General features: G+C 37.8%; 3 protein-coding genes across 8 annotated transcripts; 1 reads left to right on the top strand and 2 right to left on the bottom strand.

Moving 5' to 3' along the window:
- Dmtn (transmembrane and coiled-coil domain 2 protein Dmtn) lies at positions 1–10,409 on the bottom strand. 6 transcript variants are annotated; one of them, XM_088050394.1, is made up of 12 exons: positions 7,862–7,971; positions 7,280–7,439; positions 4,086–4,401; positions 3,711–3,939; positions 3,528–3,655; positions 2,966–3,013; positions 2,596–2,806; positions 1,726–1,885; positions 1,500–1,676; positions 1,270–1,451; positions 1,046–1,158; positions 621–712 (listed from the first exon to the last, which is right to left on the bottom strand). In XM_088050394.1, the coding sequence occupies exons 1-11, from the start codon at positions 7,891–7,893 to the stop codon at positions 1,047–1,049; spliced, it is 1,755 nt and encodes a 584-aa protein (XP_087906520.1). In that variant the 5' UTR covers positions 7,894–7,971; the 3' UTR covers positions 621–712; position 1,046. The 6 variants fall into 6 exon arrangements, with proteins under 6 accessions (XP_087906522.1, XP_087906518.1, XP_087906521.1 ...); XM_088050393.1 differs by having other exon boundaries at positions 622–712; positions 1,042–1,158; XM_088050396.1 differs by lacking the exons at positions 1,046–1,158; positions 7,862–7,971 and adding an exon at positions 10,135–10,409 and having other exon boundaries at positions 1–712.
- Positions 10,410–10,564: 155 nt separating this feature from the next.
- On the top strand, positions 10,565–11,776 carry LOC148180071 (putative serine hydrolase). The gene has a single exon (XM_088050386.1). The coding sequence runs from the start codon at positions 10,783–10,785 to the stop codon at positions 11,725–11,727; it is 945 nt and encodes a 314-aa protein (XP_087906512.1). The 5' UTR covers positions 10,565–10,782; the 3' UTR covers positions 11,728–11,776.
- LOC148180070 (GSK3-beta interaction protein-like) lies at positions 11,716–12,149 on the bottom strand. Its single transcript, XM_088050391.1, has one exon. It carries the CDS (start codon positions 12,091–12,093, stop codon positions 11,761–11,763), a length of 333 nt encoding a protein of 110 aa, XP_087906517.1. The 5' UTR covers positions 12,094–12,149; the 3' UTR covers positions 11,716–11,760.
- Between the last annotated feature and the right edge of the window lie 21 nt (positions 12,150–12,170).

Below are 12,170 nucleotides of genomic sequence, written 5' to 3'. Positions count from 1 at the left end.
AAAAACAGAAAAAATAAACCTTTATTTAAAATGACAAAAATAGAAATACGACCTATTTATTCAATTAAATAGTATATAAATATAGTGAAGCTATTTAAATAAATTGAATAAATAATACATGAATAGAAAAAAGGAAAACAACAATTTAAAAGAACACAGTTCCTATTCTAAAATTGGACGAACATTTGTATGCATCTACAATTTGCGATTGCGACTTTTTACAACAGTAACAAAATACCGGTTTAGTACGTATTCAGCATCGCAAACAAAATGCTCAAACGCAACTCGTGAATACTTAACGTCTACATAATTGAACTAAAATCACAATCCACTGACACTTCAGTCAAGCATCATTTGCAAAACATTTTGATTTGTGAACAGCATTGAAGCGACTAAATCTTAGATGTTACATTTTGGAAAAGAACGAAATACAAACACGGCCGACTCGCACTTTTCACGTATCACATTTTATCGTGTTTGCAACTTCGTTCGTCGCGCACATTTGGAATTTTCTCACACGTTCATCAAATGTCATATCTTTGCAAACTAGAGAGTTCATTCGCTAAAAGGGAAAGGTAAATGCTATTTGACGGGGTCTAACATATCTTTGAGACGCTTCATCACGTGCGAACCGATGTCTTGTACTTCTGGCCATTGTTTTAAGATAAAAATCGTTGATAAGACTATAAACACAGTTGTGAGAATCCGCACCCTGCAAAGAAAAGTGGCACTTAGTACATACACACTCGTTGAACGAATTTAGTCAAATATAAAATCACAAATGTTAAAATATACCACCCAAAGTTTTTTCATCCTTAGTTATTTCTTTATTTATTTCTCGGACTTGAAGCTGACAGTGTTAATAGCAGTATTAAACAGTTAAGTTTAGGTCCCATAATTCAGACACACAGTAAATATTGAGAATTTTAGAATATTCTCAACATTTAACTACAAAAAGTCAGTCTGGATTTATCAAAAATTAATAAACATTTCAAAGATCTCTACAATTTACAAATTAAGAGAAAAACAAATCCCTTTTACCTACGTCACGTTTTGGACACTGTCCTTGTAAAAATGGAAGACCTTGCGGCACTTATCGAGTACTTTTCTGACGGTCCATCCACGATTTCAGTTACAGTTACAGTTCTATCATAATTCCTACCATTAAAAAAACACAAATAAAAATTGGCATCACCAACCAAACAGAGTAAACCAAGACTGACATTGAAACACTGTCAAAGAATATTCAAAGAAAACGTTGCATCTCACCTGGTGCGCAGAAACGGCATTATGATCCCAGCCCCCGTGGCCACTAATAATAAGACAACCTGAAGGACAGTGAGCAGGATATTGATCAATTTCACGACGAGCGCTCGAGCATTTGAATTATCTAAACCTTCTAACGTAACGTACTGTTGCTGTTGAAGCGCCTGATGCTCCATTTTCTGTATCTAAAAACAACCGTTGTAAGAACAAGTTGCTCGAAACACACAACCTACTTTGGTTTGACAGTGTTCTAGTATCTCATGAATATCCCTGAGACGTTCTTCACTTTGATATTGCACCTTTTCCTCCATGTCCGCCATTGCTTGTTTTAGATTCTCCACTTCGTTCTGATGCAGTTCGGTTAGATCGTTGATTTGCTCTTCTAGACGTTCCGTTCGAAATCGCTCTTCCTGAACAAGAGAAAAAAAATGATCGGAATTACAATCGCTCGTTTCTCACCTGCAAAGCAGCGCTTAGATATTGCAGTTCTTGTGGTAGAGACTTCATTTGGTCCAGTTTCTCTTTCAACACTTCGATTTCCTCCTGTTTCGCAGTCAGTTGTTTGTACAAGGCCTTGAAGGATTCTTGATTAGAACCGCTCTCTTGGCCGGCTCCGAATCTGATAAAGAATTATCAACGTCATGAGTGTCTCGCGACAAAAATGCTGTGTCAGTTTAGCAAACATTCGTTGGAATAATGCCTAAGTATCTAGGAAATGTCGAGGTCTATACAGGGAGTCCCAGAGAAAAAAGGTTTATGGAGGCAACAATTCTGAACGAAAATTTCGAAACAAAAATTGAAAAAACGACAGCCAATCCCAAAACAGAACAAAATTTGAAAATCGGTAACTATGGACACAAACTATCATTCATTGGTCAGATGAACATTACACTCTCGTTGCCTAGGAAATTGGGATGGCCTTTATCTCCACCTCTAGAATAAGCTTTCGGGATTGGTTGTTCATATTTTATCCTTTCTCGAATACTAATAAACTTAATCAATTTTTGTTTTGAAATTTACCATCTGTACCTCCCCTTGTTCACTGGGACACCCTGTATAAAACAATGCTACCAATATGCAAGCAAATATCGACCTACTTAAATATTGAACCGGAACTGCCCCAATCACTTAAATATTAAAGAACCAGATATTTCGGACGTGAGAACGCAGCTATTTTTAACTCAGTCTGTTCTTAAATAAAACAAGCACACAATTACACTGAGAAATTATCGTCTAACTGCTCGCAAGCCGCGGTTCCAAAATACCAGTAAAGAAACGTTATAAAACCGAATTGATGACGAATTATTCTTGGCACAGCTCATTCTTTACCTTCCGATGCTGTCGCTCGTGACGCTACTGCACTCGCTCCCTTCGTCGCTGGGAAACTTGGCCCTGTGCGGCTGTCCCATCGAGGTCTGCGAAGTCGCCGTATGCAACGTCGCCGGCAACGTAGCCGAGCCATGATGATGAGTTTTCTCCCCTTGGTCGCTGCCGGTGCCACCATTGGCGGCGCTCCCTTCCGATCCGGTCGCTCCGGGCCCTATGTACCACGCTACGGATTATAATCATGGTGTTACAGTGCGGTGCGTAGCCATGCCTTAGTTTGTGCGTGATTAGCATGTGGTTACGTACGTCTTCACTCGAGTTTTGTTATCAAAAAATCGTATTATCACATCAGACATGCAACGGATTATCTTACTTGAACTAGTATAGAAATTACGGAAAGAAAAGGAGACCAATACGCCACCTAAGGACAGTTTTCTGTGTTACGAAATGTGCGGAATCTTCCACCACAGACAGCGTCGAAAGTCTTCAGTTCGTAAAGTGAAGACTTTCGGACGGATGTTATGAGAGGTGGAGACTACAGACTAGAGTAATCACCGCTAATTATAATTACGTAATTTAATGAACTCACTTGTGGATGCTTCAACAAAAACCATCTCTACCCCACAACGCCTCATTTTTTATTCTACGCATTACTCATGCATAAGGACAAAGTAAAACAGCGTTCGCTCGTTATCACACCATAAATTCCGTTACGAGCGTGCGCTGCCTTACTTCACCTCATTTGTCATTGCTAAACAGTACTTAAACAATAAATTTACCTTCAACTAATTTTTGTTTATACAAGATTACTTAGGGACAATATTCCAGTAGCATTAAATGAGAAATAAACATATAAAGTGCTGATTTTTCTATCAAGCAAAGTTCCACAGAATTAATCCCAATCTACCAGTTACCCTACGATTCCGGTTACTTACTCGACAGCTGGCTGATATTGTCGGCGCTTCCGAACTTGTTCTTGATCAAATGAGCAAACTCCCTTGGTTTGGACATGACCGATCCACTAAACCCCGTAATGCCATCGCGAATGTTGCCTCCCACATTCCTGAGATAAGAAAATGCCGTTTTTACGATCGACAATACTGGCAATTATAGCTTACTTTAAGCCTTGTCCCATATCGCGCAGAACCTCTCTAGGTGGTCGGTGACTTTGGACAAATCCGCGCGTTTCCAATTCGTACACTCGCTTCTGGTACGTGTCGAGCTTCTTCTGTAACTGCGAAATCACCTGGGCGCTTTTTTGATTCTTTTTCTCAAAAACGGCCTTAATCCTCTGGACTTGTTGCTTGTCGGCGTTGGCTGCCAGTTTAAGATACTCGTTGACATTGTCTAAAAAAAACGAACATAATGACCTAGAGGTTTTATGCAAAGTAAGTCTATAATTGAATGTTTTTTAGCCTCCGCCACTTTATTACAGCAATTTCAAGTCATACAGGAAGTGATCGGTCAAAAAAAATAATCACAGAATGACTTACCATCCCTCAGCTTCTGCTCCGTTTTGATCAGATCCCTCACTCGCACGATTTTATTCGACAACTGCTCAAGAGTCGCACTAATCTTCGGGTCGATGTTGTCAGTCTCATCGTCAGGCTTCACGTGTTCGTTGCTACCATTGGAGAAGAACGACGAGTAACAGAGTTCTGAAGAGTCGGCTTCCGCTGTTCCGGACGTGTCGTCAAGGTTGGAAGGATGCGAAACGTCCTCCATTTCCGGGGCTCTGTTCGCACTGGCCGTCGTCGGAGAGCGATGTCTCGAAGGCCTGTGCGAATGTGTTACTCCACCATCCTGCGACTAGAAGCAAAATAAACAAAAATAGGTACTTCCTACGTTTACAATACGAGTATAATTAACTCATCTTGAACGTACCATTAATATTTCATTAGGAATGAGCCATTCGTAATGGTCGTAATCGGTGTCCATTGCCAACATGATACAGTTTTAATTTAGCAACCGCAGAAAAAAGTCGTGTTTACAGTACTCAAATAAATAACATAATTCATATTTCGGTCAAAGTTAACAGTGAACAGATGTTCCTAAATCATAATAATTACAAACACTTAAATGAACGGTAGCATTGGAATTGTTCTGCCGTCAATAAAACTGATGTTTTTACGAGTGTTTTTCACGTCTTACGAGTTGAGCCCAACTTTTTTCTTGTGATTTTCGCGTTTAATTTAACACAATTCCAGTGCATGACTATTATAAGCAAATATACGATTACGATTAGATTAAATACGTAGAAAAAACCTGTCGATGCTTCACATTAAAAGCTAATTAAACTAAATCTACAAATTGTGTTAAACTCACAACTATTTCACGCAGCACGCAAGTTGGACACTACCTTTAAACTAATGCACGAAAACGAATTTTACATAATCAATTTATTCCGTCAAACGCAATTAACCTATGAACGTATTAATTAAGTGAGAAAACAAAAAATTGAAGAGAACTACTCAGAGTTAAAACACAATAGCCAATGCCATTGTTCCCGACGAAACTAAATTCGCATGCTGATTAAAATAAGGAAGGAAAGGGTCCAAGGTTTCACGCAATTTTCATCACCAAAACCACAATTTTTTAGTGACGCATTCGATAAAGAAGAATTGAAATCCGCAACACCACTCGCTCAAGATTACATAAGAATACTGAAGATCTATCGGAAGCTTCAGCACGCGTCCTTTATATTTCATGTGAGAAATGATCCATCCGCGTTCTAACTGAATTATTGAACTTCTTAATCGATACTCCGCAATAATGAATGAATGATCCGGCAATTACCACACGTGGGCGCAAAGCTAAACGGCCACGTGACATTTTTTTTGGAAAAAAGTTTAGAAATCAAAACTCACCGCTATCGGTCCACTCTCCGTGTAAATCAGACGTTACCACAGCTGGGCGTATCGACATTTCACATTAATTAAGATTTAATTAAAGATTTGTCCCAAAAGAGAGATTTAAATAAGGATTTGGCAAATCTGCGCAGGACGATTAGCTACTACGCATGTCACTATTGCATCAAGGTCACACGCGCTTGTTGCCAACTGATACGAATGAAAATTACTAGGGGCTGCTGTCAAATTATTTTTTATTGAGTGAAGCGATGGTAATAATGAGCAGTATAAGTCATTTTTCCTGCACAGAAGACACTGTTTTACAAAGACACAATTTCAGAAATTAGCAGGATTTGAAACGGATAAGATAAAGTCCGTTTTTTTTTTAAAAACCACCAACACCGCAAGTTTCCCCTGCATTACAACCGGCAACGTTGCCTAGGGAGATTTTTGGTGAGAAAATAGTTGTCAAATTTTTGACATTTCTGAAAATTAGGCAGTGTTTTCGTTAAAAACGTTTCTTTTACAGCCTGTTGGATTGCAAATCAAATGATTTAATAGTGAAAAGATTCGGCACAGCCTGAAAGGCCGTTTTGTGTAATCAAATTGACAATTAGGCAGCTAACCTATTTGATTTTATCACCAAAAAGTCACCATCGACGACGTTGCCGGTTGTAAAGTGGTGGGAGAGTGCGGTGTTGGTGGTTTTTTAATAAAAAAACGGACTTTACATGTAATGGATAAGTGTCAATTTTGATTAATAGATGGCTCCACAAGCAAGTAACTATGACGACCAATCAGAGAGCCGCATTTTAAATTTGGCGCTTATAAAAAACTTTCAGCCTTTAGTTCCATCATGATAAAAACAAACAATTCGGAGAAGCGCGAAATCGCTAATAATGGCTACATTTATCAATGATTTGTCAAATTTGACAGATTTATTAGATTACACTGATTAAGTATTGCATTGCTTCTGCAATTTTCTAACTTATCAACAAGTTTGGCATCTGAATGATCTCATTACTGTGTGAAACATGTTAATAATACCGTCAGTCTCATTGTCATCTACAGGGCGATCAATTAAATTAATTATTTATCAATCATTATGTAATAGTGGGCGCTGAAACGTCATTTGAAACAGACGTTCGGAAAGTGCCAGGCAACTCGATAAATTCAAATGATCACTCTGTAGAGTGGCGTGTTTTAATGTAAATTTTTAGCTGACAGAAAAATGTGTTCAAAACTATGTACGAAAGGCACGAATAACGATAAGTTGGCTTATCAGCGGTCAAAGTATCGCATTGCGGCAATATTTTGACAACAGAGTTACATCATTAGCAAAATAAAACTATAGTATATCGAAATTTCTACGATAATAATTGATAAAATTGTATCGAGATCGAGTTTTCGGTATCTAAATCTGCGATTCATTCAATTTGCATCTAAAATTAAAATCTTATCTCATTCTCAGAACGGATTTTATTACAAAAAATAAACTAAAGCCTCCAATTGGACAGTGTGTCCTAGATTAAAAGAAAACAACAATTCAAACCTTTTTTTCGCGACTTTCTCTTTCACTTCCACAACGAAAGTGATTGTTAAGTTTAAAAGTCGGAAAAATCGCCTTAAAGCGAGTCCAAGAAACGATTTACCATTTTTCTTCATTTTAATCTCATTGTACCAGATTGGGGTCATCACTCCCCATTCTTCGCTTCATTATCGTAAACCCATTCCAAAGAAACAAATATATTTGTATGCCCCCTCGATAACCGATTGACATTAATAAAGAAATCAACTTGAAATTTCATTTCCGCAATGAGTGTCGACTCAATCCTTACCTTTCCACTGTCCGAGCCGTGACTAAGTGTTTTGGTATGATGCTGATGAGGTGCGTGGTGCGTGTGGTGCTCCCGAGGCCGACATGGTGATGTGCTTCTGCTTGAAGTTTTACTTCCAGTTTGTTGAGAGGTTACATGCAAACTGTCCATTGCACTTAATCTGAAAGAAGGAAGAGAGTCGTGGAAAAAAATAGACACACGTGTTGAAAATAAATTGTTTTACTTGAGTCACCAATTGATAAATACCGAGAGCTCTTAGTCACCTTAAACGTGCCCTAGAATGACTGCAGAAAAAGGCAAAAGAAGCATGACCACCGGATTTATAATGTCCCAGATCTGCATAGATCGATAGCTATGTGGTCGACCGATTAAGATCTCTCATGATAAATGGTCGGCATCTAATAACAATATTTTTCATTCCGGGAATTTATGATTCTGTACGCACCTATTTATTTACCAAATATTTTGCGAATGAGTCGATTTATTAATAAAACTATAAGATAACACTGATAACGCAGTGATTTTTCTGCCTCAATTTCATGTAATTTCAATCTTTTTTTAATTCCTTATCAGCTCACTAACCTCAGGATATTCCAAATGGTAAAAAGCTGCATTTTGATTCACGGAGAATCAACCAAACTAAATGGAAGCACGCGCTTGACTGTTGAGTCTCAATAACACAAACCAAGAAGTGATTAATCACAACTAATCTTAATCCATTAAACATTATAAACATTAGAATGAATGTATGACTTCTAAGTTAATAAACACTGATACGGACTGAACATTGAAGCGACAGCAGATTTGTACTAAAAATATCTTCAATGTTTCAACCGCTCTGTTTTTTTCAATGAGCAATCGGAACTTCTCTTTGTCATCCTTGTAAATTCGTCATTGCACTAGTTGCAAGGATAACTTTCACCGAACGAAAGAATTCATTTTTTGTCGCTACAATTTGTGCGTTTATGAAAAAACAAACGTAATTAAAATGGGTTCGTTTTGTTTTGATAGCTTTTGATGTTCGAGTGGAGATAAGTGTTCTTTTGCGATTAAATAATCGGCAAGCTTATCGTAACATTGCCTAACCTTATTTTTTTTAGGTATTCGGGAAATCTGCGAATTTCATAGTACATGTAGATGAAATTGAATAAATTTAACTTCAATAAAAAACACACAAAATAATAACGAGGAGTTATGTAATGATAATGAAATTAATTTATTTTGGGACCATTGTCAACGTCTCGTTTAAAAATAACCACAGAATGGGTGCCGCATAAAATGATTTTGAAGCATAAAAACCAAATTAAACCGAGACTACCTGTATAATAATTATTAATTGTGTACAGTCAGCAGCAAAAGAAATGAGCTCATGGACGAGATGGCTCGTAAGGGGCAAATTCGATAACTTCACCCTTGTCAAACTATGTCGATATTTCGCTTATTTTTGGAGCAAACTTGTGTTATTTCAAGCTCATTTTACGCAAAACTTCACGCACAATCCAAATCCGGGCTCAAAATTAACGTACGACCACAAATAAAACAAATAAGAGAGTTATGGCCGTTTGAATTTTTGGGTTGTCGCCAGAGTTACAAGCCATCCCGACCATTAGCCCATTTTTTTTGCTGCTGACTGTACAATATTACATTCATTTGAAAAAGAACTATTTGAATTGATTCATTGAGCTTATCGAAATCACGTTTTCTAAAAAGTAAACATTAATTTTATCACAATCTAGCTGAAATTATGCGTGTAAGCAAAAATTATAAAATTAAAGCAAAACGCAAAAACTGATATTTCACAGATGATAAATTATAAGCGAAAAATAGATTAGATCCTTGATCCATTCTTCATAACATCAATTAAGCTTCCTCGTGCCAGAATTGAGAAAATTCAAAAAAAATTGTGGTTTGTTTTGCATTTGCACTTGCACTTTGCAAAGTTTTCATTATCATTTTGTAGACATTTATACACTTTTGCACAAACTATTCAGGTAATTATTTTCACGACATATTTATTATGTTTATGTCAGTCAAGGTTAATTTTAATTTATTTAGAGTTTTTGCTGAACGAGTCAGTTTGCAATTTATTTAATTTTTATTTGTTTACTTTCATTTTCGTACATAATAATTAGATTGTTTATAAGAAATTAAAAAAAAGTTCTGAGCAGCAAATCACCTTAAAATTTTAAACTTTGGTCTCGTTTCTTATATTCTTATACCTTCTGTCTGTTTTCTATCATCACAGCCCTATTGTAAACGTCCCAGTTTACCTCCCAATAACATTTCTTCTTGAGAAGCTTGTTTTTACCACTCCGATCACGTTTTAATTATAGCACGGTGCTTTCCGTAATTATGTTGACGTTGAGACTGTTTCAACCCGAAATCTTGTTTACTCGACGTCAACACTTGAAAATATTGTTCATTTAAGGAATTCACGAAATGTCTAAATAATTGGAGTATTTTATCAGTTTTATTTGTCGGTGACCCCGCACCGCAGGCACAAAGAGAATACGCAACGCACCTCGTCCATGAAAACTCGCTGCAAAAATAAAGTGAGATGGGGGACCATTTTTAGCAATTAAGAATTGAATAAAGCTAATTATGCAATCCTTGTAAATTAACCTCACTACGTTTTGGTAGCTAATTTCGTGGTTTTCCCACAAAGAATCGTGCGAACTTCCTCAAAGAGCTAAAATGTTACTCGCAGGTTGTTCTTTGACACATTTTAACAGTATCTAGTTAGAATAATGGGCTCATAATGACCCCGCAATTGAACGTGCCACTCATTGAATAAATTAGCAGTCGGTGCTATGTTTCAAACGATTTATCAGACTATAAACTCATCAATTGCTCACCTATGCTTTTTCTTCTCATTGTATCCCAAAGAACAATGGAAGTTAATGGAAACATTCCAGATTGACACACACACTCAACCCTACTGAGAATCACAACAACACTGAATCACTTACGTATCATTCAAACATTAAATTCATTTTCAACGCACTTAAAAATATGCACCAATTCGACGAATGTCAAAAAAGTGTCACTACATTTTTATTTTGTGCCGTGAAGTGAGGCCCCCACTATCGCAAACTTGGAGCGGGTCAGGCAAGGTCAATCAGGGGGACCAACCTTTGGTTACACAAGTAGGTTTAACTTCCGTTAATAAATACACTCGATGGAATTATTACAAACTTTTTAATTGCGAGAGTGTGACGGATAAAACAGTGAGATTGAAAAGGTGTTGCTAAATTTTATACGTAAAATTTAATTTAGCATGACAGCCAACCGTGGCCAACTGAAAGTCACCAGAACTGTCAAATTTTGCTGTCATTTTTATATTTTGAAATGTGAAGTGTGGCGATATTATTTTTAACTTATTCGCCAAGACTAAAAATGAAACTTTAAAAATATCCTTTAATTTTATTTAATGCACCCCAGTGTACCCAGTTTGCGGTATTATTTGCAGGTTATGACTCTAACCTTTGGACTTCAGTCTTACAATGTACACAGTGCGTTTCTGTCGTCGTTTTTCCACAAATCGCCCCTTTCGTGAGGTGAAAATCCCAGTTCCATGGGGGCACATATCAGGGAGATGGTGGAACCCCTCAGAAAAGCGCCCCATTTTAACCCTACATGGATGGCAAGACAACTGTGGAAGTTTCAATCGTCTTATCCCCCTCCTGTCCAAGGAGTTGGGATTTCTGGCCATTGATCTCCCAGGACATGGACACTCCTCCTGGTTACCCCCTGGAATGTTCTACCACAATATGAACTACCCAATTATAATCAAACACATTGCCGACCACTTCAAGTGGCCTAAAATCTCCCTAATGGGGCACTCCTTGGGGGGAATCAGCTCTTTCATGTACTCAACGATTTTTCCAGAGTCTGTGGATTTTTTAATTTGCATTGACGGAGTGAAGCCATTGTACAAAAAGAAAAACGCGCCCAGATTAGCTGCAGGGATCCAAGAGTTGTTAAAATACGACGCACTGGGGCAGAGTCCCGAAGAGCCCCCGAGCTACCCTCTAGAGGTGATGAAAAAGAAACTGTCGGCAATGAACAACAACAGTATTCAGTTCGAACACGCCCATCATATCCTGGAAAGGAATGTGGCACCATCTAAAAGTGACCCCGAAAAATACTTTTTCACACGCGACCCACGACTTAAGGCTCGGATCATTTTAAATTGGGCACAAAACGATTTATTGGAAGGTGCATATAGGGTCATGTGCCCATTATTAATGATCAAATTCACAGGAAGTGGTTACTTTGAACCCAAAGAAAACTTCTATGAATTACTGGATGTGTTGAAAAAGAGCTCTGTAAATGCGCAGTACCACTACGTGGACGGGGGGCACCACACTCACCTAAACAACCCCGAAGCTGTGAGTTCGCTAATCAACGAATTTATTGGTGAACAAAATCGGGACAACGGTGTCTGATATTTTAATGTAATTAAGAGTTTGTACAGTAAATTAATTTTTACTTAAATTACTCAACTTATTTATTAACTCGTTTCCGAAACTTTGATGAAAGGACGGACTAATTTTGTGTAATAGACTGTACGGTGTTTCGAAGAACTCCAAGTCTCCGTCGCTTTTTTCGTCGTGTTTCCGTCCGGCCACTCTGAATCCAAGTCCTGAAAGTTCGATACAAAAATCTGCGCCCTCCATTGTTGTCACGTTGAAAAATATATGTTGATCTGTTCCGGGCAGAACTGCGATTTTTCTTACATGGTTTCCTATGTCTTTGGCTACAGCGTTCGCTTCTAACTTCCAATTTTCGGCGTCCAAAACATTCTCGGTCATTTCAAAATTTGTAGGTTATTTTCGCCTGTCACAACATTCGGAGGTTGGGGTTTTTTGTTTTTTGGTTTTCCACTGTT

The sequence above is a fragment of the Gnatocerus cornutus genome, chromosome 2 (assembly GCF_029298725.1).
Source record: "Gnatocerus cornutus isolate USDA-ARS CGAHR chromosome 2, icGnaCorn1.1, whole genome shotgun sequence".
NCBI classification, from domain to species: domain Eukaryota; kingdom Metazoa; phylum Arthropoda; class Insecta; order Coleoptera; family Tenebrionidae; genus Gnatocerus; species Gnatocerus cornutus.
Note: the sequence above shows the minus strand (reverse complement) of the source record. Positions and strands in the feature narration are given on the sequence as shown.

Bases quoted from the DNA above. Each gene is read 5' to 3' on its own strand.
- Dmtn (XM_088050392.1), bottom strand. From the start codon at position 7,893: ATGCAGCTTTTTACCATTTGGAATATCCTGAG. The intron at 4,402-7,279 runs GTAAGGATTGAG...TTTTGCTTCTAG, and splicing joins ACGGCTCGGACAGTGGAAAG to TCGCAGGATGGTGGAGTAAC. The intron at 1,886-2,595 runs GTAAAGAATGAG...ATTCTTTATCAG, and splicing joins ACGAGCGACAGCATCGGAAG to ATTCGGAGCCGGCCAAGAGA.
- LOC148180071 (XM_088050386.1), top strand. From the start codon at position 10,783: ATGTACACAGTGCGTTTCTGTCGTCGTTTTTCCACAAATCGCCCCTTT.
- LOC148180070 (XM_088050391.1), bottom strand. From the start codon at position 12,093: ATGACCGAGAATGTTTTGGACGCCGAAAATTGGAAGTTAGAAGCGAAC.